The sequence below is a fragment of the Oncorhynchus kisutch genome, linkage group LG26, assembly GCF_002021735.2.
Source record: "Oncorhynchus kisutch isolate 150728-3 linkage group LG26, Okis_V2, whole genome shotgun sequence".
NCBI classification, from domain to species: domain Eukaryota; kingdom Metazoa; phylum Chordata; class Actinopteri; order Salmoniformes; family Salmonidae; genus Oncorhynchus; species Oncorhynchus kisutch.
The window spans coordinates 25,028,361-25,052,015 of record NC_034199.2 but is presented as its reverse complement, the minus strand read 5'-3'; the positions used below and the strand labels follow the sequence as shown (position 1 = coordinate 25,052,015).

General features: G+C 43.6%; 1 protein-coding gene and 1 long non-coding RNA gene across 3 annotated transcripts; one reads left to right on the top strand and one right to left on the bottom strand.

The window, feature by feature from the left end:
• The first annotated feature begins 2,276 nt into the window (after positions 1-2,276).
• Positions 2,277-6,430, top strand: LOC109871255 (gap junction alpha-8 protein-like). Its single transcript, XM_031805995.1, has one exon. It carries the CDS (start codon positions 2,292-2,294, stop codon positions 3,939-3,941), a length of 1,650 nt encoding a protein of 549 aa, XP_031661855.1. The 5' UTR covers positions 2,277-2,291; the 3' UTR covers positions 3,942-6,430.
• An 11,950-nt stretch (positions 6,431-18,380) lies between these two features.
• Positions 18,381-20,661, bottom strand: LOC109871289 (uncharacterized). Of its 2 annotated transcripts, none has more exons than XR_002252277.2 (3): positions 20,237-20,661; positions 20,090-20,136; positions 18,381-19,998 (listed from the first exon to the last, which is right to left on the bottom strand). It is a non-coding gene; the product is annotated as an uncharacterized LOC109871289 (long non-coding RNA). The 2 variants fall into 2 exon arrangements; XR_004205668.1 differs by having other exon boundaries at positions 20,090-20,121.
• Positions 20,662-23,655: the final 2,994 nt, after the last annotated feature.

The window sequence follows — 23,655 nt, the reverse complement described above, 5'->3', positions numbered from 1 at the left end:
TGGATGGAGCCAAATACAGGACCATTCTGGAAGAAAACCTGATGGAGTCTGCAAAAGACCTGAGACTGGGACGGAGATTTGTCTTCCAACAAGACAATGATCCAAAACATAAAGCAAAATCTACAATGGAATGGTTCAAAAATAAACATATCCAGGTGTTAGAATGGCCAAGTCAAAGTCCAGACCTGAATCCAATCGAGAATCTGTGGAAAGAACTGAAAACTGCTGTTCACAAATGCTCTCCATCCAACCTCACTGAGCTCGAGTTGTTTTGCAAGGAGGAATGGGAAAACATTTCAGTCTCTCGATGTGCAAAACTGAGAGACATACCAAGCGACTTACAGCTGTAATCGCAGCAAAAGGTGGCGCTACAAAGTATTAACTTAAGGGAGCCGAATAATTTTGCACGCCCAATTTTTCAGTTTTTGATTTGTTAAAAAAGTTTGAAATATCCAATAAATGTCGTTCCACTTCATGATTGTGTCCCACTTGTTGTTGATTCTTCACAAAAAAATACAGTTTTATATCTTTTTGTTTGAAGCCTGAAATGTGGCAAAAGGTCGCAAAGTTCAAGGGGGCCGAATACTTTCGCAAGGCACTGTATATGAATGATGGGTGTTTGAGTTTGACAGTATGAAGCTCAACGCAATTGTGTATGCATTGTATTTGAATTTCATTTATCTTCCTGTGCCAGGCACTGGGTTGAGGTAAATACAATGTAGAGAATGTTGGAGGGTTTTCAAATGTTATAAACCCTTAATTTGAAGTAATTCATGAAAAAACGTAATTTAATTTTGACAAATCTGCTACACATCTGTTAAAGTGCTCATATATTTTTTTATTAGTATATAATGTAATTATGTTGTAGATGAGTCTTACTGTAGATAGAAAGATAAAAGCGGGCCCTAAAGCATTGACATTTTTGCCTTCCTGTTCCTTCCTGTTCCTGGAAAGATGTTTTCCAAAATAGAGTCCTTGCTACATATCATTTCAATCAATAGCTGAAATTCTTCACATTCTGAACAGATCATTCAAACCTGTGACACTTACTAACTATGGCATGTATCGAACATACACATGACATGATCCTTACTCAGTTCTTAGTCATAAACTAGTCACCAAAGTAATGTAGATGAAAACTGTGAATTCTCATTACAGTACTGTTGTCTTGCTTACCATCTAGCCTACTTATCATTTATAGCCTAATCAACCCGAATGCATGACACATATCATATACTGTGAATTGTATGAGAATATGAATGGTTGCAATTTAAGTTATTTACAAAAAAGTACATCTACAGAAAATACTTTCTCTCCGTAGAAGACTATAAAATTAAGCTACCATTCACAATTAATAGCAATGACAATATGACCATGGATGAAATGACAACAACTAAAAACCAAGTGCAGGTCCACGAGGAAATTCACCCCCATCCCCCCACTTCTCATAGTGTTAAAGCCTGACTCGGTCTCTGCAGGCCGATAGTAGGACAGTCGCCAGTCAGCTGCTGTGGTTCTCTGTGTGTGTGTGTGTGTGTGTGTGTGTGCGCGTGTGCGTGCGTGTGTGTGTAGGGCTGTATTGAGGAGAGCTGCAGAGGGGATGTACTCGGTGCCCTGGCTCTGTGGTGTCCATGTTGCTTTGGGAGCCTCAGGCCTGCTCCCATACATCCCACTCTGGGTCTGTTGATCCTATTGTCTCCTCCGTCACCACGCATCGCCCGGCGAATAAAGGCTGTCTGGCTCCAAGCTTAAATATTGCAGCAAACTAAAAACCAACCCTCAGAGCCGATTCATTCACATCTGCTCAGTGGGGCAACAAGGACAGGGCTTTAGGTGGGAAAGAGGGCAGAAGTCTACTTTTCCCCGCCGAGTGCCAAGAGAACAGGACAGGACACTACAACTTCGCCGGAGCCGCATCTGTGGCAAGTTAACTATTTGTTCACATTAAACCAAATATCATACCTTACAGATGTAAATATGTGTTATTGCTAATTTTCATGGAGGGTTGATTTGGTGACTAGTGGAACGGTGCTTTAGTGATAGGCTGTGCAGAGGGACTTTACCTCGACAGATCGCTGTTCTTTCGCCATTATTCAGATTTTGTCATGCAACAGCTTTTTAGCTGAACAAAGACATTGCAATAACCGTGTGGTGAGGGACAGGAATTTTGGAAGTTCCGCTGCTTTCCACGGGGCTGTTTTTAAAACCTCTCTCTGTCTCTCTATTTCCCCCACCCTCTCTATCCCCCTGTGTCCAACACTTCATTCTATCTACAGCGCTACGGACCGATCATGGGTGACTGGAGCTTTCTGGGTAATATTTTAGAGGAAGTGAATGAGCACTCAACGGTGATCGGCCGGGTGTGGCTCACGGTCCTCTTCATCTTCCGCATCCTCATCCTGGGTACGGCGGCAGAGTTTGTGTGGGGCGACGAGCAGTCAGACTACGTTTGCAACACGCAGCAGCCCGGTTGCGAGAATGTGTGTTACGATGAGGCATTCCCCATCTCCCACATCCGCCTGTGGGTTCTGCAGATCATCTTTGTGTCCACGCCATCTCTGGTCTACGTGGGCCATGCCGTGCACCACGTTCACATGGAGGAGAAACGCAAGGAGCGCGAGGAGGCCGAGCTGAGTCGCCAACAGGAGCTGAGTGAGGAGCGGCTGCCACTAGCGCCTGACCAGGGCAGTGTGCGCACCACCAAGGAGACCAGCACCAAGGGCAGCAAGAAGTTCAGGCTGGAGGGCACCCTGCTCAGGACCTACATCTGCCACATCATCTTCAAGACGCTGTTCGAAGTGGGTTTCGTAGTGGGCCAGTACTTTCTGTACGGCTTCCGCATCCTGCCGCTGTACAAGTGCAGCCGCTGGCCCTGCCCCAACACCGTAGACTGCTTCGTGTCCCGGCCAACAGAGAAGACAGTCTTCATCATTTTCATGTTGGCCGTGGCTTGCGTCTCGCTCTTCCTCAACTTTGTGGAGATCAGCCATCTGGGCTTGAAGAAGATCCGCTTCGTCTTCTGGAAGCCAACCCCGGGGCAAGCCCAGGGTGAAGGCCTGAACCCCATGCCCCCCCCAGGGGGGATCCTCAAGAGCCTGCCCCCCCTGGCCGTGCCTTCCATCCAGAGGGCCAAAGGCTACAGGCTGCTGGAGGAGGAGAAAGCCCCGTCCGTGACCCACCTCTATCCTCTGGCAGAGACGTGCATGGAGGCAGGTAGGTTAACCCCCCTGGCCCCACCCTTCCAGTGCATGGAGGAGAAGGCGGAAGAACTGAGGCACACGGAGGACATTTCTAAGGTGTACAATGAGACCCTGCCCTCCTATGCCCAGACCACCGAGATAGGGGAGGACACACTACCACTACACCAAGAGGAGGAGGAGCAGGAGCAGCAGGAGGTGGTGGAGGAGGTGGTGGAGGAGGACAAAGAAGAGGAGGAAGTAGTGGAGGAGGTGGTGGAGCAGGATGTGGTGGATGGAGTGGTGGAGGAGGTGGTGGTTGATGGAGTGGTGGAGGTGGTGGTGGAGAAGGATGTGGTGGATGGTGTGGTGGAAAGGGAGGAAGAGAAAGAAGAGCAGATGGAGGAGGATGAAGGGGAGAGGGAGAAGGAGGTGGTGGAGGATGTTGTGGTGGAGGATGTGGTGGAGGAGGATGTGGTGGATGGTGTGGTGGAAAGGGAGGAAGAGAAAGAAGAAGAGCAGATGGAGGAGGATGAAGAGGAGAGGGAGAAGGAGGTGGTGGCGGAGGTTGTGGTGGAGGAGGTTGTGGAGCAGGATGATGCGGTGAAGGAAGTTGTGGTGGTGGAGGCGGTGGTGGTGGACGGGGAAGGGGGACCTCCAACCGAGGCGGAGATGGAGGTGACGGATACGATAGAAGACACCAGACCACTGAGCAGATTGAGCAAAGCCAGCAGCAGGGCCAGGTCAGACGATCTCACCGTATGAACCTGTGAGAGAAAACACACGCGCACACACACACACATCGAACACAGGAGAACATACACCTAACTCTAGACAACACACACTTAAAACAGCAGGGCTTAACCAAGGGAAACACATGTAAATCCAACAGGGATAGATTCAATCACAAGTTACACATTACCCTTATGACGTGGGCAACATCATTCAACAAGGCAAAGGAAGATCTGAGCTTGTTTGTGAGATAAGTGAATATTATAAAAAGTAGTGGTTAACAAGAGGAGGGATAGATTTTTTTTCATTAAGCGTGTTCTTATGTAAAAAAGGTAGAAAGGGCAAACATGCAGAAAGGGGAAAAATATTTTTACTTTAACAATAACCAATGAAAGTTCACTAATGTTTACATATTCTGGTGGGGTTGAATGGGTAGGGGAAGAGATTGAGCATATATTCCTGTCTGCAAGGCAGTAACATTACTGTAGGCAGGCAAGCGCTTTCATTCCCATACAGTCGGTGACAGACTGCAATTATGTAGTTGCAAACATGTTGCAGGTGGAAGGGCTCTTATACACCAAGTCCTTGCACGGAAAAATCATGGAACAAAATTTACAAACTTATGACTGACTCTTCAACACTAAGTTGATAGTCATTTTTTGGGATGAAAAATAGCATCATTTTGGCACACATTTCCTAGAGAACAGAGCACTCTGTGCAAGGCCAATATAACCCTCATATCAACTCAATTATGCTTAGATTTACATTTCTTTCAAATGAAGGGAGATTTGCATCTATGTACAAGAACATATCTCTCCCTTTCATGTTTATATGCAGCGTTGTACAGCCAAAAAGCTGGGTAGTGGAGAAAAACAAACCCAAAAAATACCACATGTTGAATGTCTCTTTTCAATGTGATTCTACAGCTCATCTTTTGGATTGCTTATATATTTTGTTGCCTATATAATGCAAAAGTGTGAACTGTTATAATGATGTCTTTTTGTGAAAGAGAGGAGTGCTGGTTTTGCCCGATCACAGACTGGACCATAGTAACAACCTCAGGCCAAATCCTCTCTTTTCGCGCTGTACAAACAGGCTTCAGAGCGATAAAGATCACGCACGATCAGCACAAAGTATTGTGGAGCCACAGACAATAAAATAAACCACTCTCACATATGAAAAACAAGCTTCCTTGACATTGTTGTGGGGGAAAAATAGTTTTACTTGATTTTATCTGCCCTTGATGTTCCTTGCCCCTGTACAAATATGAAATACTTGTTTACAAAATTTTGAAAGAAAAACAATAAATGGTGAATCTCATTGTACATAAACTATCATCCTATCCGATGTCTAATAGCAAACATAATGTTGAGACAGTTTATGTTATGATATTATGTCTAGCTAAATTACTAGAAAACAGTCAAGAAACATCATAATGCTGCTCAAGTCACTGATTTGGTAGGGAAAATTAAGTGCTTATCAAAATTGAATCATTATTTCCATAATTACCAAAGACTTGCTTTGCAGAACTTTGACCTTTCTTATCGCTGTCCCAGAGATGTTTTTATTTTTACATGTTTACAAAGTTGTTAGAGAGCAGAATTCTCTCTTCCAAGTACTTTTTAAATTAAAACAAAAAAACAATTCCCCTTGAAAGGGATGCCTTAAAGTATGACTTATGTGTATTTAATTGAATATTTCTATATTTTTCTCTCTTTGCTCTCTCTTCTTTATTTAGATTGCTTGGATATTTTGCTTTCCAATGTATAATTGTAATGTGCTTTATCTGTCAATGTAAATTCTCAGATGTCTTTGTAAAGGTTAAAGCATTTCCATTGCTCTGGGAACTATGTGAATGTCATGTCTTAAATTCAACATTTTTTTCCCTTAGCTTTCAAATAATCCTTTGTACATGCAAACACCCCCTTAATTTGTTAGGGAAATGTAAAGTTTGTCTGCAAATAACTGTACTTGCTTCTCAGTCAGTGCTGTGCCTTAAAGCAAAGCATTGGTCAATGCAGCAGTGGGTTTATCCAGTGGCACAGATCAAATGGTGCAGAAAAGCCACAAGCACACACTCACACATGCATACACGTGTGCATGCACACACACTTCCAGTGTTGGTTTTGGGGGTATGATCAAACGGCTCTAGACAAACTCTGACAGAAAGGCAGCTTTGACCCCTTTGTGACCCCTAGCCACTAATTTGCTTCCCATAAGCCAATGCTTTGACAACCTTGTGAATGAGACAACAGGCTTTTCACAAATGCATAATAGTTTAGCACATTTCAACACCAAAATATATTCCAAAATGTCTTCTGGTTCTCATGTATGGTAAATTCATATAACTGGTACATGTGTGTTTTGTGTTTCAAACAGTTCCCCTTGCTTAATTGTTTGTAAGAACATTTGACTAATCTTTGGAAAGAAAAGATAACTTTTTACTAACTTCTAGTCCTCCTAGTTGTGTGGCTGTATGATCTTTTGGACAGTGAACCAAGGCAATAAAAGGTCACACGTGGGCAAGAAGTGTTGCGTCAGTGTTTCTCTTCAAACTACTCTCTCTCTCTCACCCCCCCACACACACTATACAAACACACTCACACAAACATTTTGCTGACATCTGATGCTTTGCAGCCTATTGCCACAGTACATTACTTACCAGAGAATTCTGAATGTACATGGTTAACCGTGTATCAAGTGTTAGTGAGTATTTACTGCCCCCTGTTGGCAAAGATAGTGACTCAGTCATTTACGTTTGAAACAGATTTACTAATACTAAGCAATAAGCCCTGCCGACTGCTAACTACTGGTTATCAGGTTACTTTGATACATCAGAACAAGAGATTGATGAATATATAAAAAGTGACTGACCACTGACATGTATAGAGCAAATTCACTCCAGGTCTCAGGTTCAATATACACGTTACTTTGTAAGAGTCAATATACAGTGGGGCAAAAAAAGTATTTAGTCAGCCACCAATTGTGCAAGTTCTCCCACTTAAAAAGATGAGAGGCCTGTAATTTTCATCATAGGTACACTTCAACTATGACAGACAAATTGAGAAAAAAAATCCAGAAAATCACATTTTAGGATTTTTAATTAATTAATTTGCAAATGATGGTGGAAAATACGTATTTGGTCACCTACAAACAAGCAAGATTTCTGGCTCTCACAGACCTGTAACTTCTTCTTTAAGAGGCTCCTCTGTCCTCCACTCGTTCTGAGTTAACAGTTGTTTTGAGTGCGGCACAAATCATGCTTCATCGACAGCATGGCAAATGGTGAATGTTGAGCATTTTAAACTTGGAAAAGAGACCCTTATTCCCAGATTTGGGACCACACAGTCACATTGAATAGCAGGCTAGTGATTGCTTTGCTATAATTGCAGTTAGCCACTGTCACTGATTCCTTCCAAACCACTCATTGTTGAATTTGGAATTTCCAACTTGTTGTGTAATGTTTAAGTACAATGGCCGATGAGCACTGATACGTTTTATCTATAATTTCTCTTCATTATTTGTCTTCATATGACAAGGATTAAAAAGGATTTGCCAGCAGATTGTCGACTTGGTTCATGATGATGACTGCTAGCTAAGAAGAACCATGATGGCGCCGGAGGGGATGGCTGCCGTCTTATTGGCTCTTAACCAACCGTGCTATTTAGTTTTTTCGCGTTGTTCGTAACTTGTTTTGCACATAATGTTGCTGCTATCGTCTCGTAGGACGGAAAAGAGCTTCTGGACATCAGAACTGTGATTACTCACCTCAAATTGGATGAAGAGTTCTTCTCCAATGAGTCGGAAGGGAGGGATATACTACAGACACCCGACCAGGCCCAGATCCCCGTCATTCGCCAGAGAAGGAAACTGAGATATCACTGAAAAAGATCAGGGTGCCTTGTGAAGATCAGGCGACGAGTGGCTAATCTGCCTTTGCCTTCCATCCTGCTAGCTAACGTTCAATCGCTGGAAAATAAATGGGACGAACTGAAAGCATGTATATCCTACCAACGGGACATTAAAAACTGTAATATCTGATGTTTCACCTAGTTGTGGCTGAACGACGACATTAAGAACGTACAGCTGGCAGGATACACTCTATCAGCAGGATAGAACAGCAGCCTCTGGTAAAACACGGGACGGGGGCCTATGCATATATGTAAACAACAGCTGGTGCATAATATCTAAGGAAGTCTCGAGGTTTTGCTCGCCTGAGGTAGAGTATCTCATGACAAGATGTAGAGCATACTATCTACCTAGAGAGTTATCTGTATTTTTCGTAGCTGTCTACATACCACCCCAGACCGATGCTAGCACTAAAACCGCACTCAATGAGCTGTATACAGCCATAAGCAAACAGGAAAACGCTCATCTAGAGGCGGTGCTCCTAGTGGCCGGGGAACTTAAATCAGTCTTACCTCATTTCTATCAGCATGTTAAATGTGCAAACAGAGGGAAAATAATTCTAGACCACCTTTACTCCACACACAGAGACACATACAAAGCTCTCCCTCACCCTTTATTTGGCAAATCTGACCATACATTTATCCTCCTGAATCCTGCTTACAAGCAAAAATTAAAGTAGGAAGCACCAGTAACTCGGTCTATAAAAAAATGGTCAGATGAAGCAGATGCTAAACTACAGGACTGTTTTGCTAGCACAGACTGTAATATGTTCTGGGACCACATCTGTCACTGGCTTTATAAATAAGTGCATCGAGGACGTTGTCCCAACAGTGACCGTACATACATACCTCAACCAGAAGCCATGGATTACAGGGAACATTTGCACTGAGCTAAAGGGTAGAGCTGCCGAATTCAAGGAGCGGGACTCTAACCCGGAAGCTTATAAGAAATCCCACTATGCCCTCCGACGAACCATCAAACAGGCAAAGCGTCAATACAGGGCTAAGATTGAATCATACTACACCGGCTCCGACGCTTCTCGGATGTGGCAGGGCTTGCAAACTATTACAGACTACAAAGGGAAGCACAGCTGAGAGCTGCCTAGTGACACGAGCCTACCAGACGAGCGAAATAACTTATATGCTCGCTTCGAGGCAAGTAAAACTGAAACATGCATGAGAGCATCAACTGTTCTGGCCGATGTGAGTAAGACCTTTAAACAGGTCAACATTCACAAGGCCGCAGGGCCAGACGGATTACCAGGACGTGTACTCCGAGCATGCGCTGACCAACTGGCAAGTGTCTTCACTGACATTTTCAACCTCTCCCTGTCTGTAATACCAAAATGTTTCAAGCAGACCACCATAGACCCTGTGCCCAAGAACACTAAGGTAACCTGCCAAAATGACTACCAACCCGTTGCACTCTGTAGTCTGTAGCCATGAAATGCTTTGAAAGGCTGGTCACGGCTCACATCAACACCATTATGCCAGAAATCCTAGACCCACTTCAATCTGCATAACGCACCAACAGATCAACAGATGATGCAATCTCTATTGCACTCCACACTGCCCTTTCACACCTGGACAAAATGAATACTTACAGTATGTGAGAACGCTATTCATTGACTACAGCTCAGCGTTCAACACCAAAGTGCCCTCAAAGCTCATCACTAAGATAAGGACCCTGGGACTAAACACCTCTCTCTGCAACTGGATCCTGGACTTCCTGATGGGCTGCACCCAGGTGGTAAGGGGAGGTAACAACACATCCGCCACACTGATTCTCAACACGGGGGCCCCTCAGGGGTGCGTGCTCAGTCCCCTCCTGTACTCCCTGTTCACTCATGACTGCATGGCCAGGCACGACTCCAACACCATTATTACATTTGCTGATGACATGACAGCCTATAGGGAGGAGGTCAGACACCTGACCGTGTGGTGCAAGGACAACAACCTCTCCCTCAACGTGATTAAGACAAAGGAGATTATTGTGAACTACAGGAAAAGGAGGACTGAGCACGCCCCCATTCTCATCAAAGGGTCTGTAATGGAGCAGGTTGAGAGCGTCAAGTTCCTTCACATCCACATCACCAACAAATTAACATGGTCCAAGAACACCAAGACAGTCATGAAGAGGACAGTCATGAAGAGGGCACGACAAAACCTATTCCCCCTCAGGAGACTGAAAAGATTTGTCATGGGTCCTCAGATCCTCAAAAAGTTTTACAGCTGCTCCATCGAGAGCATCCTGATGGCAAGTGCTCGGCCTCCGCCTGCAAGGAACTACAGAGGGTAGTGTGTACGGCCCAGTACATAACCGGGGACAAGCTTCCTCTATACCAGGCGGTGTCAGAGGAAGGCCCTAAAAATGGTCAAAGACTTGTCAAAGAATTGTCAATGACATTGAGGATATGGATATGCCCAAAATGAAAAGGAGTGCCTAGCCATAGTGTTCGCCTGTGACCGTTTTGATCGATACCTTAAAATGGTAGGGACTTTATCACGGTGCACACTGATCACAAGCCACTTAAGGTTATCTTCAAATTAACCTCTTCTGTCTGCCCCAAAGCGACTAAGAATGATTATCCTAAAGCTTCAGTCTTATCAATAACAGGTAGTATACAAGGAATAGAGCTTCACATTGTAGATTTCTTCTCCAGGGTAACAACTAGTCACCTGCAAAATTGGAGAAATGAAACTGTATATGCTCTACAGGCTGAGTTTGAAGATGTGAACCATGTTACTGATCAACACATCTCCCCGCAGACACAGGATGCTATCAAAGCTCATTCAGCAGAGGACAAGACTTCTCTTATCCTAAGAGGCTGGTCGGACACAAGAAAGAGTACGCCCATCCTGGTGAAGGACTACTGGACATAAAGAGACAAACTCACAATGCAGGAAGAGGTTGTCTACAAAGGCGACAGGGTGGTAGTGCTAGAAACTCTGCGCCTGATGATTCTCTCTTGTATCCTTGCAGGGCACTCGGGGGTTGAAGCCAGTCTCAGGAAAGCCAGAGACTTTGTATTCTGGTCCAACATGACCCAAGGAATTAAACATTTTGTGGCTGTGTGCAGCATATGTAATGCTATTCTACCTAAGCAGCAAAAGGAAATGCTGCAGCCACATGATATACCAGCATGTCCTTAGTCTAAAGTGGGAATGGATCTGTTCACAGTCAAGAACATTCCTTTTCTGATTATAGTGGACTACTATTCAGATTTTTGGGAGGTGGAGAAAGTGATTGACACAACAGACGCTTATAAATGGTCAAAGACCCCAGCCCCCCCAGTCATAGACTGTTCCCTCTACTACCGCATGGCAAGCGGTACCGGAGTGTCATGTCTAGGACAAAAAGGCTTCTCAACAGTTTTTACCCCCAAGCCATAAGACTCCTGAACAGGAAATCAAATGGCTACCGGGACTATTTGCATTGTGTCCCCCCCCCAACCAACCCCTCTTTTTACGCTGCTGCTATTCTCTGTTTATCATATTTGCATAGTCACTTTAACTATACATTCATGTACATTCTACCTCAATTGGGCCGACCAACCAGTGCTCCCGCACATTGGCTAACCGGGCTATCTGCATTGTGTCCCGCCACCCACCAACACCTCTTTTACGCTACTGATACTCTCTGTTCATCATATATGCAGAGTCTGTTTAACCATATCTACATATGCATACTACCTCAATCAGCCCAACTAACCGGTGTCTGTATGTAGCTTCGCTACTTTTATTTTTCACTGCCTTTTAACTGTTGTTTTTATTTCTTTACTTACCTGTTGTTCACCTAATACCTTTTTGTACTATTGGTTTGAGCCTGTAAGTAAGCATTTCACTGTAAGGTTGTATTTGGCACACGTGACGAATAAACTTTGATTTGATTTGATCATCTACTGTTCTAAGCATCAGTTTAGCAGATATTGCTTACCTGAAAGTGGTGTAGTTACGGATAATAGGTTCCAGTTCAGGAGTCAAGACTTTGCTTTTTTTTGCAAAAGCCTGGGAGTTCCATCATGTGACCTCCTCACCCTACCACAGTCAGACTGAGGTGGAGACAGCAGTGAAAATAGCAAAGACTCCTCACAAAGGCTATGCAGCAAGGCGCAGATGTGTGGCAAGCCATTTTGACATGGAGAAATACTCCCACAGAGGGCTTCGGCAGCAGTCCAGTACAGCGCTTAATGTCTAGATGCGCTCGCTCTCTGTTGTCAACAACTCCAAAGCTCCTCGCACCAAAGGTCATTAGGGATGTTTAGGCACACAAGTGTGCACATCAGGACAAGTCAAAACATAAATGCAAAAACTCTATCTGTAATAAAACAAGACCAAGCTGTCAGAGTGCTCCTGTCACCTCACGCCAGGGCTGCCACATGGAGTCTTGGCACATGCATAGGGCATATCAGTGCAAGGTCATATGAAGTGGAAGTAAAGGGCCGACAAACACCCAGTTCAGGAGAACATAGGAGGGCCACGTGGGAAGACTGAATATCCTCTGGATGGTGTGGGCAGGACACATAATGAGGAGACAGGGAAGACCCCACCAGGGCAGTTATCTCTGCCGACTGTGCCTCCACAATTTTAGGAGGATGTGGAAGAGGAAGGAGAGGCCCTGAGGCTCCCAGAGGTGTCCAATATCCCAGAGGTGCCCAATATGCTAAAAGTGCACCACACTAGGACAAGGGCTAACATAAGACTGCCCCTACAGTCCCTTAATTATTTAATATTATGTTTTTTTTTAAAGACAAATGGTATGGACAAAAAGGTATTGATAACGCAAATAGGTATTTTCACTGTGGTTTTAAAAATGGTAGGAAGTGCTCAAGCTAATTTATATGAAAAGGAAAATGTTGAGATAATGGGCATAATGCCAACCCAGAGATGGCGCTAGCGGGGCACTTATCTAGGATAGATAAACAGGTGCATTATGAGTGTCTGACTAGGATGTCGTGACCTGTACCATGTAATACTTGAGTAAAGGATTATGCTAGCATCTTATCTAACTCTCTGACTTGAATTACTCACATGCACATATTAACAGATGCAGTGTTCAGACATTCACAGAAGTGGCGACAGCATGACCAATCATCCAAACCGGAATATGGAGGCTACATTAGTCCTAGCGGTCATATTTAGCGAACTCTCTGCTGACAGAAACCATAATATGCATTAGCTAACAAAAATTTGTATTTACAATTCATCACATCACGGTGAGCTCACCATTGATCAAAATAATTGAGTAAAACACTTTCAAAAAATCGGAAGTAATCCGACGACGGATGCTCCGCCATAGTTTGTGTGCTCCACCATAGTTTGTGTGCTAGGCCATAGTTTGTGTGCTCCGCCATGTTTGTTTTTTCAGGTCAACCAAAGATAAGAGGAGACAAGATGAGTTTCTTCTACTTCTATGATATAATGGCGGTCCGTAAACCAAAGTTAAAGGTGCATGCCGCTACCTATTGTGCTGGAGTGTGTGGTCAATCACAGTTCACAACATTTCTAAATCCTCCTACCTAATTCAGTACCTCTGAAAAATAAAAAAAGAGCCCTACTAATTTCTAAAAGACAACACCTTTTCCCCCTCAGGAGACTGAAAAGATTTAGCATGGATCACCAGATCCTCAAAAAGTTCTCCAGCTGCACCAGAGAGTATCCTGACCGGTTGCATCACAGCCTGGTATGGCAACTGCTCGGCATCCGACTGTAAGGTGCTACAGAGGGTAGTGTGTATGGCCCAAAACATCACTGGGGCCAAGCTTCCTACCATCCAGGACCTATATACTAGGTGATGTCTGAGGAAGACCCAAAAATGGTTAAAGACTCCAGTCACCCAAGTCATAGACTGTTCTCTCTGCTACCGCACGGCAAGCGGTACCAGTGTTAAGTCTAGGTGCAAAAGGTTCCTTAACAGCTTCTACCCCCAAGTCATAAGACTGCTGAACAATTAATGAAATGGCCAGCTGGACTATTTAGATTGACTGACCACCCCCCACATGTACAAATGAACTCAACTAACCTCTACCCCCTGTATATACAGTGGTTCTTCCTTTAAAAGTTGTGTCATACTGCAGCACACCTTGCGGGCTGCTGCAGAATTCTATGGCACGTTATTTAATTGTCAGCCATTGTTACTATTAATGCTAGTTAGTGTTAGTTTGACCACCAGAGGGCATCTTTGAGAAATATTTGATAGCCTTCAATATTGGCTGTACTAGAGAATGTAAAACCTTTTTTTGAAAGAACATAGTATATGGCATAGATTTTAAGAAATTTAGCTTAAATAATTTGATTAATATTATGGTGTTTCTATTCCAAGAAAAACGAAACCCTCACACTGTACCCAAACCGCTCACGCGTGTGCGCCATCGTGCGCAAATTGATTTTGGCCCCCCACACCAAATGCGATCAAGACACGCAGGCTGAAATAATCAAAACAAACTCTGAACCAATTATATTAATTTGGGGACAGGTCGCAAAGCACTAAACATTTATGTAGATTTAGCTAGCTAGCGTGCAGTTGCTAGCTAAATTGTTCTATTTAGCTAGCTTGCTGTTGCTAGCTAATTTGTCCTAGGATATAAACGTTGAGATGTTATTTTACTTGAAATGCACAAGGTCCTCTACTCCGAAAATGTATTCACACATAAAACGGTCAAACAAATTGTTTCTAGTCATCTCTCCTCCTTCCAGGCTTTTTCTTATTTGGACTTTATATGTTGATTGGCATCTAACTTTCATAGTTACCACGGCGACCGACCGAACTCAGTTCATCTTTCAATCACCCATGTGGGTATAACCAATGATGGCGCCGGGATGGCGCTGACAGAGATGGTCGCTTCGCGTTCCTAGGAAACTACGCAGTATTTAGTTTTTTATGTATTATTTCTTACACTGTTACCCCAGGAAATCTTAAGTCTTATTACATACAGCCGGGAAGAACTATTGGATATAAAGCGATGTCAACTTATCAACATTATGACCAGGAATACGACTTTCCCGAAGTGGATCCTCTGTTTGGACCACCAACCAGGACAATGGATCGGATCCCAGTAGGCGATCCAAAACAACGGCGCCGCAGAAGGGGCATGACAGAGCGGTTTTCTGGTCAGGCTCCGTAGATGGGCACATCTCTCACTGCCCCCAAGTGTACTATCCGCCAATGTCCAGTCTCTTGACAACAAGGTACTGTATATGAAATTCGAGAAAGGGTTGCCTTCAGAGAGACATAAGAGATTGTAACGTTCTTTGTTTCATGGAAACATGGCTCACTCGGGATACGTTATCAGAGTCGGTACAGCCACCCAGTTTCTTCACGCATCGCGCCGACAGAAACAAACATCTCTCTGGTAAGAAGAAGGGCGGGGGAGTATGCCTTATGATTAACGAGTCGTGGTGTGATCATAACAACATACAGGAACTCAAGTCCTTTTGTTCACCGGACCTAGAATTCAATCAAATGCCAACTGCATTATTTACCAAGAGAATTCTCTTAGATTATAATCACAGCCGTGTATATCCCTCCCCCAAGCAGACACCTCGACGGCCATGAAAGAACTTCATTGAACTCTATGTAAACTGTCACAAACCGGCTCAAAGCTCGTAACAAAAGGGAGACAACGTGGAGATATGGAGTAACAAAACATATATTTATTAAATAAAGTAAACTAAGTACAATATACAATGGTGTGTGTAATCAGTAGTGTCAGTGAGTGTTTTGCATGCATGAATGAGATAATGCAGGGTGTTGAACGGTGCCAACGCAAACAACCAAAAACCACCAAGATACACAACAAAAGCTATAAAGGTGTCTGCATGGAGAGAGTCTCCTCCATGAATGGGGAAGTGGTGTATTTATCCCATGTAGCTGACGACCCTCCCAACTCCGCCCAACGGCATCCTAATGAGGAAAAAAGAACAAAGAGAGAATACGGCAGACAGAGTGGGAGGGTCATCACATTCCCCCCCAAAAAAATGTATGAGGGGTTACGTTTTCACACTTCCACTTTCCCCAGCCAACCTCCTCCTCCCCAGACATCAGCAACCTTTGCGCACAGGAAGCATCGTTTAAGAGGAAAGAAGAACACAAGACCAGGAGGGAAAGACAGGAAAGATAGAACATGACAACACCAAACAATGGTCAGTCACGTAAACATTCAGGAACATGGCACAAAAGACCGCATCAGCTACAAACTCCAACGAAAAGAACATCAGGGTCCTTAATTTTTACAACAACTCCCAATGATTCAGTCACTTCCCAACGATTCATAGTCACTTCCCAACGATTCATAGTCACTTCCCAGCGATTCATAGTCACTTCCCAGCGATTCATAGTCACTTCCCAACAATTCATAGTCACTTCCCAACAATTCATAGTCACTTCCCAGCGATTCATAGTCACTTCCCGAAATAACAGAATTTCACTAATTTCAATCATTCAACCTTGTAGTGTTCAGCGATCTTCAACAGCTGTTCTTTAGTACATAATTCGAACATTTCCTCTGATGGAAAGCGAATGAACACGTCCACATAAGACTCCATAGTCATAAGTAAATAATCTTGCTCAACCCCTCTGCTGAGCACATCAGACCACAACCAGAGAAATGACAATCACCCTGAGCACCACAGAAGAGAGATGAGATACAGAGCTTCCCCAAAACCTACAATAACTCAACCCTAGTCTTCGTGCGGTTTTGCGGTGGGTATTTACGCATTGTAGCCTGCTGGCAAGGAAATATAACTCCCCAGCATGGTGGCAAATTCCACCAAGCCACGGATGTGCCCCCGAGACAACTGCTCAGGCCACAGACACCATACAAAAATAACAAACATTAACCATGCCCAACATATCCCAAAAATGAAACACGTCGCTAAGCCTATCAGGGGAAAAAGGCTCTAGCTCCTGGTAACAAGTTCCACGACCCTATCCAAATCTCCCACTGAGGTACACAGATTACTCACCTCCTCAGACTGATGTCCCAACAGAAAGTAGAACAAGAGTTTCCTGGCTGGGCAGGGCCTGGAAACTAACCATTATACTCTCTCCAACGCAGCACACAAACCAAACAACAAAGGCAACCAATACTGGGCCTATCAAACTCAAACAAAATATGCAAACCAAACACGTACCTCCACGTTCTCCCAAACCAATACGTTCAAATATCCTGGATGAGCCGCCATTTGTCACGAGCCGGCTCAAAGCCCGTAACAAAAGGGAGACAACGTGGAGATAAGGAGTAACAAAACATATATTTATTAAATAAAGTAAACTAAGTACAATATACATTGGTGTGTGTAATCAGTAGTGTAAATGAGTGTTTTGCATGCATGAATGTGATAATGCAGGGTGTTGAAGCATCTCAAGGTCCTGGAGTGGCCTAGCCAGTCTCCAGACCTGAACCCAATAGAAAATCTTTGGAGGGAGCTGAAAGTCCGTATTGCCCAGCGACAGCCCCGAAATCTGAAGGATCTGGAGAAGGTCTGTATGGAGGAGTGGGCCAAAATCCCTGCTGCAGTGTGTGCAAACCTGGTCAAGAACTACAGGAAACATATGATCTCTGTAATTGCAAACAAAGGTTTCTGTACCAAATATTAGGTTCTGCTTTTCTGATGTATCAAATACTTATGTCATGCAATAAAATGCAAATTAATTACTTAAAAATCATACAATGTGATTTTCTGGATTTTTGTTTTAGATTCCGTCTCTCACAGTTGTAGTGTACATATGATAAAATTTACAGACCTCTACATGCTTTGTAAGTAGGAAAACCTTCAAAATCCGCAGTGTATCAAATACTTGTTCTCCCCACTGTATGTGGCAGGGTCTACAATCAATTACGGATTACAAAAAGAAAACCAGAACTCGCTTCGCCACTCCTCCACTAACCTCTCCCCCTTCCAGTGCGTACTGGGGTATCAGCCGTTTCTGGTGCTGTGGCATCAGTCAGACTGAGGCTCCTGCGGTGGACGACTGGTTCAGGCGCGCGTATGAGACATGGGACACCGCCCATGTTCACCTCCAGCGGGCAGTGCTGTGCCAGAAAGCCAGCGAGGCCCCGGTGCGACCGGGTCTGGCTCTCGACCCGAAACCTGCCCCTCCGGCCTGCCCTGCCGGAAGCTGGGACCCAGTTTGTGGGGCCATTTAAAGTCCTGAGGAGGGTGAACGAGGTGAGTTACAGGTTACAGCTTCCCCCCGATTACCGTATTAACCCCTCGTTCCATGTGTCTCTCCTCAGGCCGGTAGTGTCTGGCCCGCTCCAGGAGTCTGAGGTGCGGGAGGTTCCTCTGCCCCCTCTGGACACCGAGCGGGTCCCGGCGTACTCTGTTCGCGCCATACTGGATTCAAGGCGTCAGGCCAGGGGCCTTCAGTACCTCGTGGACGGGGAGGTGTACAGTCCGGAGGAGAAATGCTGGGTCCCGTTGGAATCCTGTAGCCGTTTAAAATAATTGAAAGATTAGTGGAATCTGTGTGGGTAGCTGGACATGTAGGATGTCCGCCATTGAAGGTGAACAGGTGGTAACGTGTCTGGTGACAGAGGAATGGATGAGACTGTGGCCGGAATTTCTTTAACCATAAAGTGGTATATTTACTGAGTAGTCTGTGCGACCTAACAAATGAAACAGAATAACAGGTCAAATTATCAAATTCGTAACATGTATCCTATCAAATTCATAATCACAAAGATCAAATCATAACAATCATTATTAACAATCACTATTAACATACTTAGAGAATTCCACATGCCGGTTAATTAAGAAGTCAATAGGTATCATCCATGAGTCATTTATGCTCGTAACTATTTATCATAATCATGAGAAGTATAATACATACAGTAATCGGTTATTCCGTCTATAATACCCATTAGTTTGATGTCGGAATCGATCAGTTCCGCAAACAATGCCGTTTCATATATCACCCTTTCAAGTGTCTTCATGTGTCCATGTAATTTCATGACATATTAACCATATAACTTTGGCATAATTGGCCTGTGATAATCCGTAGGATCTTGATCATTGACCAAATCACATTACACGTTAGATTTGAAGCATGCGCTCCAAGCCGCGCTCCAAGCCGCTCTCCGCGGTTGTCACGTTCTGACCATAGTTCGTGTGTGTTTTCCTTGTTTTAGTGTTGGTCAGGACGTGAGCTGGGTGGGCATTCTATGTTGTGTGTCTGGTTTGTCTATGTTTGTCCTGATATGGTTCTCAATCAGAGGCAGGTGTTAGTCATTGTCTCTGATTGGGAACCATATTTAGGTAGCCTGTTTTGTGTTGGGTTTTGTGGGTGATTGTTCCTGTCTTTGTGTTTGTGGCACCAGATAGGACTGTTGTGGTTTTTTCACGTTTCTTGTTTTGTAGATTGTTGTACTTTCATCTTTATTAAAGATGCACAAAACTAACCACGCTGCATTTTGGTCCACCTCTCTTTCCCCAGAAAACCATTACAGCGGTAATAACTATAAATCAATAACTGATGGCAACAGAAAGTCCCAATGAAAGGTAACCGATTCGGGTGACTAACGCGGATTCATGGACGCACGGAAGAGAAAGCAGCCAGATTGGACTATGGCTATTTACTAATTTTATGGGATGAGATCTGTCATACATTTCCACCCGACCTAATTAAGGCATTCCCTGGCACCGCTGAGTATGAGGCCTCGAATTAAAGGACGTTTCCACCAACGTCCTTGGGCTTTTCTACAATAATATTCAACTATATTTATACAAAACATCTCCACATTTTATCATAAAAAATACGTACAATTGACAGCGATATATCGTAAAAATCGTTGTCCTCCAGTTTTAGAATATCTTGACTGAATATTGTTTCTATCTCGGAGTTGTCCTTATCATGTTGTCTGTCTGTCTGTCCATTTCAAACAACCGCAAATCAACAACCTCTGAAATGTAATTTAAAGCGGGGAAATTATCCGGCTTCAATGTATTACTCGTTATGTTCCGGGGTACCCCAGCCGTCTAGACCATGTCCTCTTGTGGTGTAGGGCCTTCGGTGTTGGTTATACATTTTATCATAAAAAATACATACAGTTGACATATAGATATCTCGTAAAATTCGGTGTCCTCCAGTTGTGAAGCCTCATCACGGATAGTTATAACAGCTGATGTTGGATGATCCAAGGCATTTATCCCCGGGAGCAGTTGGCTCAATGTTGGAAAACCTACAGACGTTAGATAACATTAACATGTATTTATACGAAATATATACACTTTAACTTGTAAAAATACATGCATTTTGGCCTAAATACATACCTGAAAAATCGTTGTCCACCCATTTTGAAAATCTGTAAAAAACACGTCTGTTTAATGTTAGAACAATATCAAATTGTAATATCCCAACAATTGCCAGAAAAAATACCTAACGCATCCAAATCGAATATATTATTTTCACTAACTCACCTTCAAAAAGCTCCATGAGGAATGATTCACAGATGATCTTTTAGCTGTTTGGTCTTCCGCTCTTCTGGGCTGTTGTCCAGGGTTTGTAGTTACGTTAAAGCCGGTCGTACAGATGGGTAGAATACGGTCTGTTTCATCAGGACCTCTGTCGTGACCGAGAGATAGTATGTAATGACTTTACAGCCCGGGTGGTTTGTTTGACTGTTTTTCGGGGCGCCATTCTGTATGCAAAAATGGACCTATTGTACCACGAATGTTTAGAGTACAACAGGAGGGGAAGACTAGACCTGATCTATGCTGGCTGTATTGCCTTTTGCTTCACAGCACCTCAGGGGGAAACCGCTGTAAATTTACAGACCGGGGTGGGGGTACCGTTAGTATCGGTGCTGGTTAGAAATAACAATGTTTAAATATATATATATATTATTATAAAAAATAAATAAAATAAATTCTTCCCCATTTTGTGGTATCCAATTGTGTCATCGCTACAACCCCCGGGAGAGACAAAGGTCGAGAGCCATGCGTCCAGGAGAGCCAAACACAACCCAACCAAGCCGCTAATTAATACAGCGTTGAAGCCAGCCGCACCAATGTGTCGGAGGAAACAGCTGGTCAGCGTGCACTGCGCCCGGCCCGCCACGGGAGTCGCTAGTGCGCGATGAGACAAGGATATCCCTACCGGCCAAACCCTCCCTAACCCGGACGACGCTAGGCAAATTGTGCGTCACCCCATGGACCTCCCGGTCGCGGCCGGCTGCCACAGAGCCTGGGCTCGAACCCAGAGTCTCTGGTGGCACACTGCGATGCAGTGCCTTAGACCACTGTGCCACCCAGGAGGCCATAAAATAAATGTTTTTAACACCAGGGGTCGTTCTAGACATGTTATATTCCGGCTGTGGGTTTGGACTTTTGAGCCCCCACATCCTCTGGGCTGGGATAAATACGGATTTGAAAGGCATTGTGTGCTAATGAATCGAAAGGGCCTATATTGTTTCAACCCTTTTTGACGGGGCTAGACAGATATCTAGACAGAGAGAGAGCCTTAAGTGCAAATGCAAGGGCATTGATGAACACACACCACCAAAAACACTTTGTTTTGAAACACACACATACACGCCGGCACGCGCACACACGCCTTTCCTGAAAGCTTTTTTCTCCGGGACAGGCTGTGAGATAGAGCGAAAAGACAGAGTCCCTTCGTTAAAGGTGAGATACCGCTTTAATACCCTTTATTTAATTTTAAATCTTTAGTACAGACCTTTTAAAACATGTTATAATTAATTAAACAATTTGACTACTCCTTTCTTACAGATAAAGGGCCCGGTTACCGGTTTACCCCTGACATCCTGCCGTTTCCAATTCACCGCCGTCATGACAGGCTCTCTTGCTCGCAGGATATTCCACACAAGCCCTGCTCCATAAGTTTTCTAGGCACAAAGTAGTTCACATCCAGACAGGCGTTTGGAAAATACATACGAACTAGCAGATTTTGTAGCATTTCTACTATATCTGACATGTTACTGTGGTCTTTAAAAAAAAGTCAATAAATGTGTGTAAAGTGTACACTTTGTTTCACAGTAGATTTGTTTAAGACCACAAAGAAACACCTGATGTATCACACTGCATTAATTGTGGGGTAGAAAATGAATGTGTTTAAGTCATAAGTAAAGAGCCCAACTTAAAGAGTACAATTACCCTTTTAAAAAGGTGCTGGCATGATTGACTGTGACTGCCACCCCCTGGAGAGCAGCTCTCCTTTGATCCCCAACATAGGAAAAATCACCTGTTGTTTGGGTATCGTTATGTATATATGGCCTCCTGTTGTTGAATTGTTTAGATAAAAAAACATGGTTTCAAACACTCCTGCTGTCACGCCCTGGTCTAAGTATTTTGTGTTTTTCTTCATGTATTGGGTCAGGCCAGGGTGTGGCATGGAGTTTTTGTATTGTGGTGTGTTTTGTCTTGGGGTTTTGGTGTGTATGTTTTTGGGTTTGTAGCTAGTGGGGTTATCTAGCAAGGTCTATGGCTGTCTGGAGTGGTTCTCAATTAGAGGCAGGTGCTTATCGTTGTCTCTGATTGGGAACCATATTTAGGCAGCCATATTCGTTGAGTTTGTCGTGGGTGATTGTCCTATTTGTCCTGAGTGTCTTGATGCCCTTGTTTTGATGTTAGTTGACACAAGTATAGGCTGTTTTCGGTTTTCGTTTCGTTTATTGTTTTTGTAGTGTTCGTGTTTAGTCGTGTTTACGTTTGTTTTAATAAACATGGATCGCAATTGACACGCTGCAGTTTGGTCCGACTCTCCTTCACCACACTTAGAAAACCGTAACACCTGCAGAGACATATATACCCCCCCCCCCCCAGGATAGATCAACTGCATGCACATGCTTTAACATATACAGATGCTCTATCTTGTTAAATAAACACCAACTAAAGCGTGACAGCTTCAAAGGAATAGATGCACTATATGCATAAATTAACATGCACTCTAAGGCATGAGAACAGGATGTCCTGACAGGATATCTGCATTTTGAATGTCTTTTTTCTTGTTATTTTATTAACGAAAGCATAAAGATGTTGATGAAGAAATACTGTACTGCTGTTTTGAGTGGGAAATGTAACACTTTAGAGTACTTAAGCATGGAATACAAGTTGGGGGACGTTCACACCTACAGTAGCCGGGCTATAAAGAGTCTATTGTCCTGCTAATAGGGCTACACCTGCTACAGTACACGTTTTCACTGTGGAGATCAGTGGAGAGAGGTACAGTAAGCAGTTATTACTACATCATTATTTTATCCAGTATTATATATGTATATGAGCAGAAGATGAGAATGTAGTATCAGTAGACAAAACATGAACCTGAACTAATAAGTTACTGTTCTCTCTTTTTAGCTATGTGACAGCCTCAAAACAATACTCTTGTCAAATCAAATCAAATTTTTAGTTGTCACATACACATGGTTAGCAGTGAGTGTTAATGTGAGTGTAGCGAAATGCTTGTGCTTCTAGTTCTGACAGTGCAGTAATAACCAACAAGTAATCTAACCTAACAATTCCACAACTACTACCTTATACACACAAGTGTAAAGGGATAAAGAATATGTACATAAATATATATGAATGAGTGATGGTACAGAAAGGCATAGGCAAGATGCAGTAGATGGTATAGAGTACAGCATATACATATGAGATGAGTAATGTAGGGTATGTAAACAAAGTGGCATAGTTTAAAGAGGCTAGTGATACATGTACAACATAAACATGGCAAGATGCAGTAGATGTAGCAAGATGCAGCAGTTTAAATGAGTACAGTATATACATATACATATGAGTTGAGTAATGTAGGGTATGTAAACATTATATTAAGTACCATTGTTTAAAGTGGCTAGTGATAAATATTTACATACATTTCCATC

Excerpts from the sequence above, each read along its gene's own strand:
- LOC109871255 (XM_031805995.1), top strand. The coding sequence starts at position 2,292 with ATGGGTGACTGGAGCTTTCTGGGTAATATTTTAGAGGAAGTGAATGAG.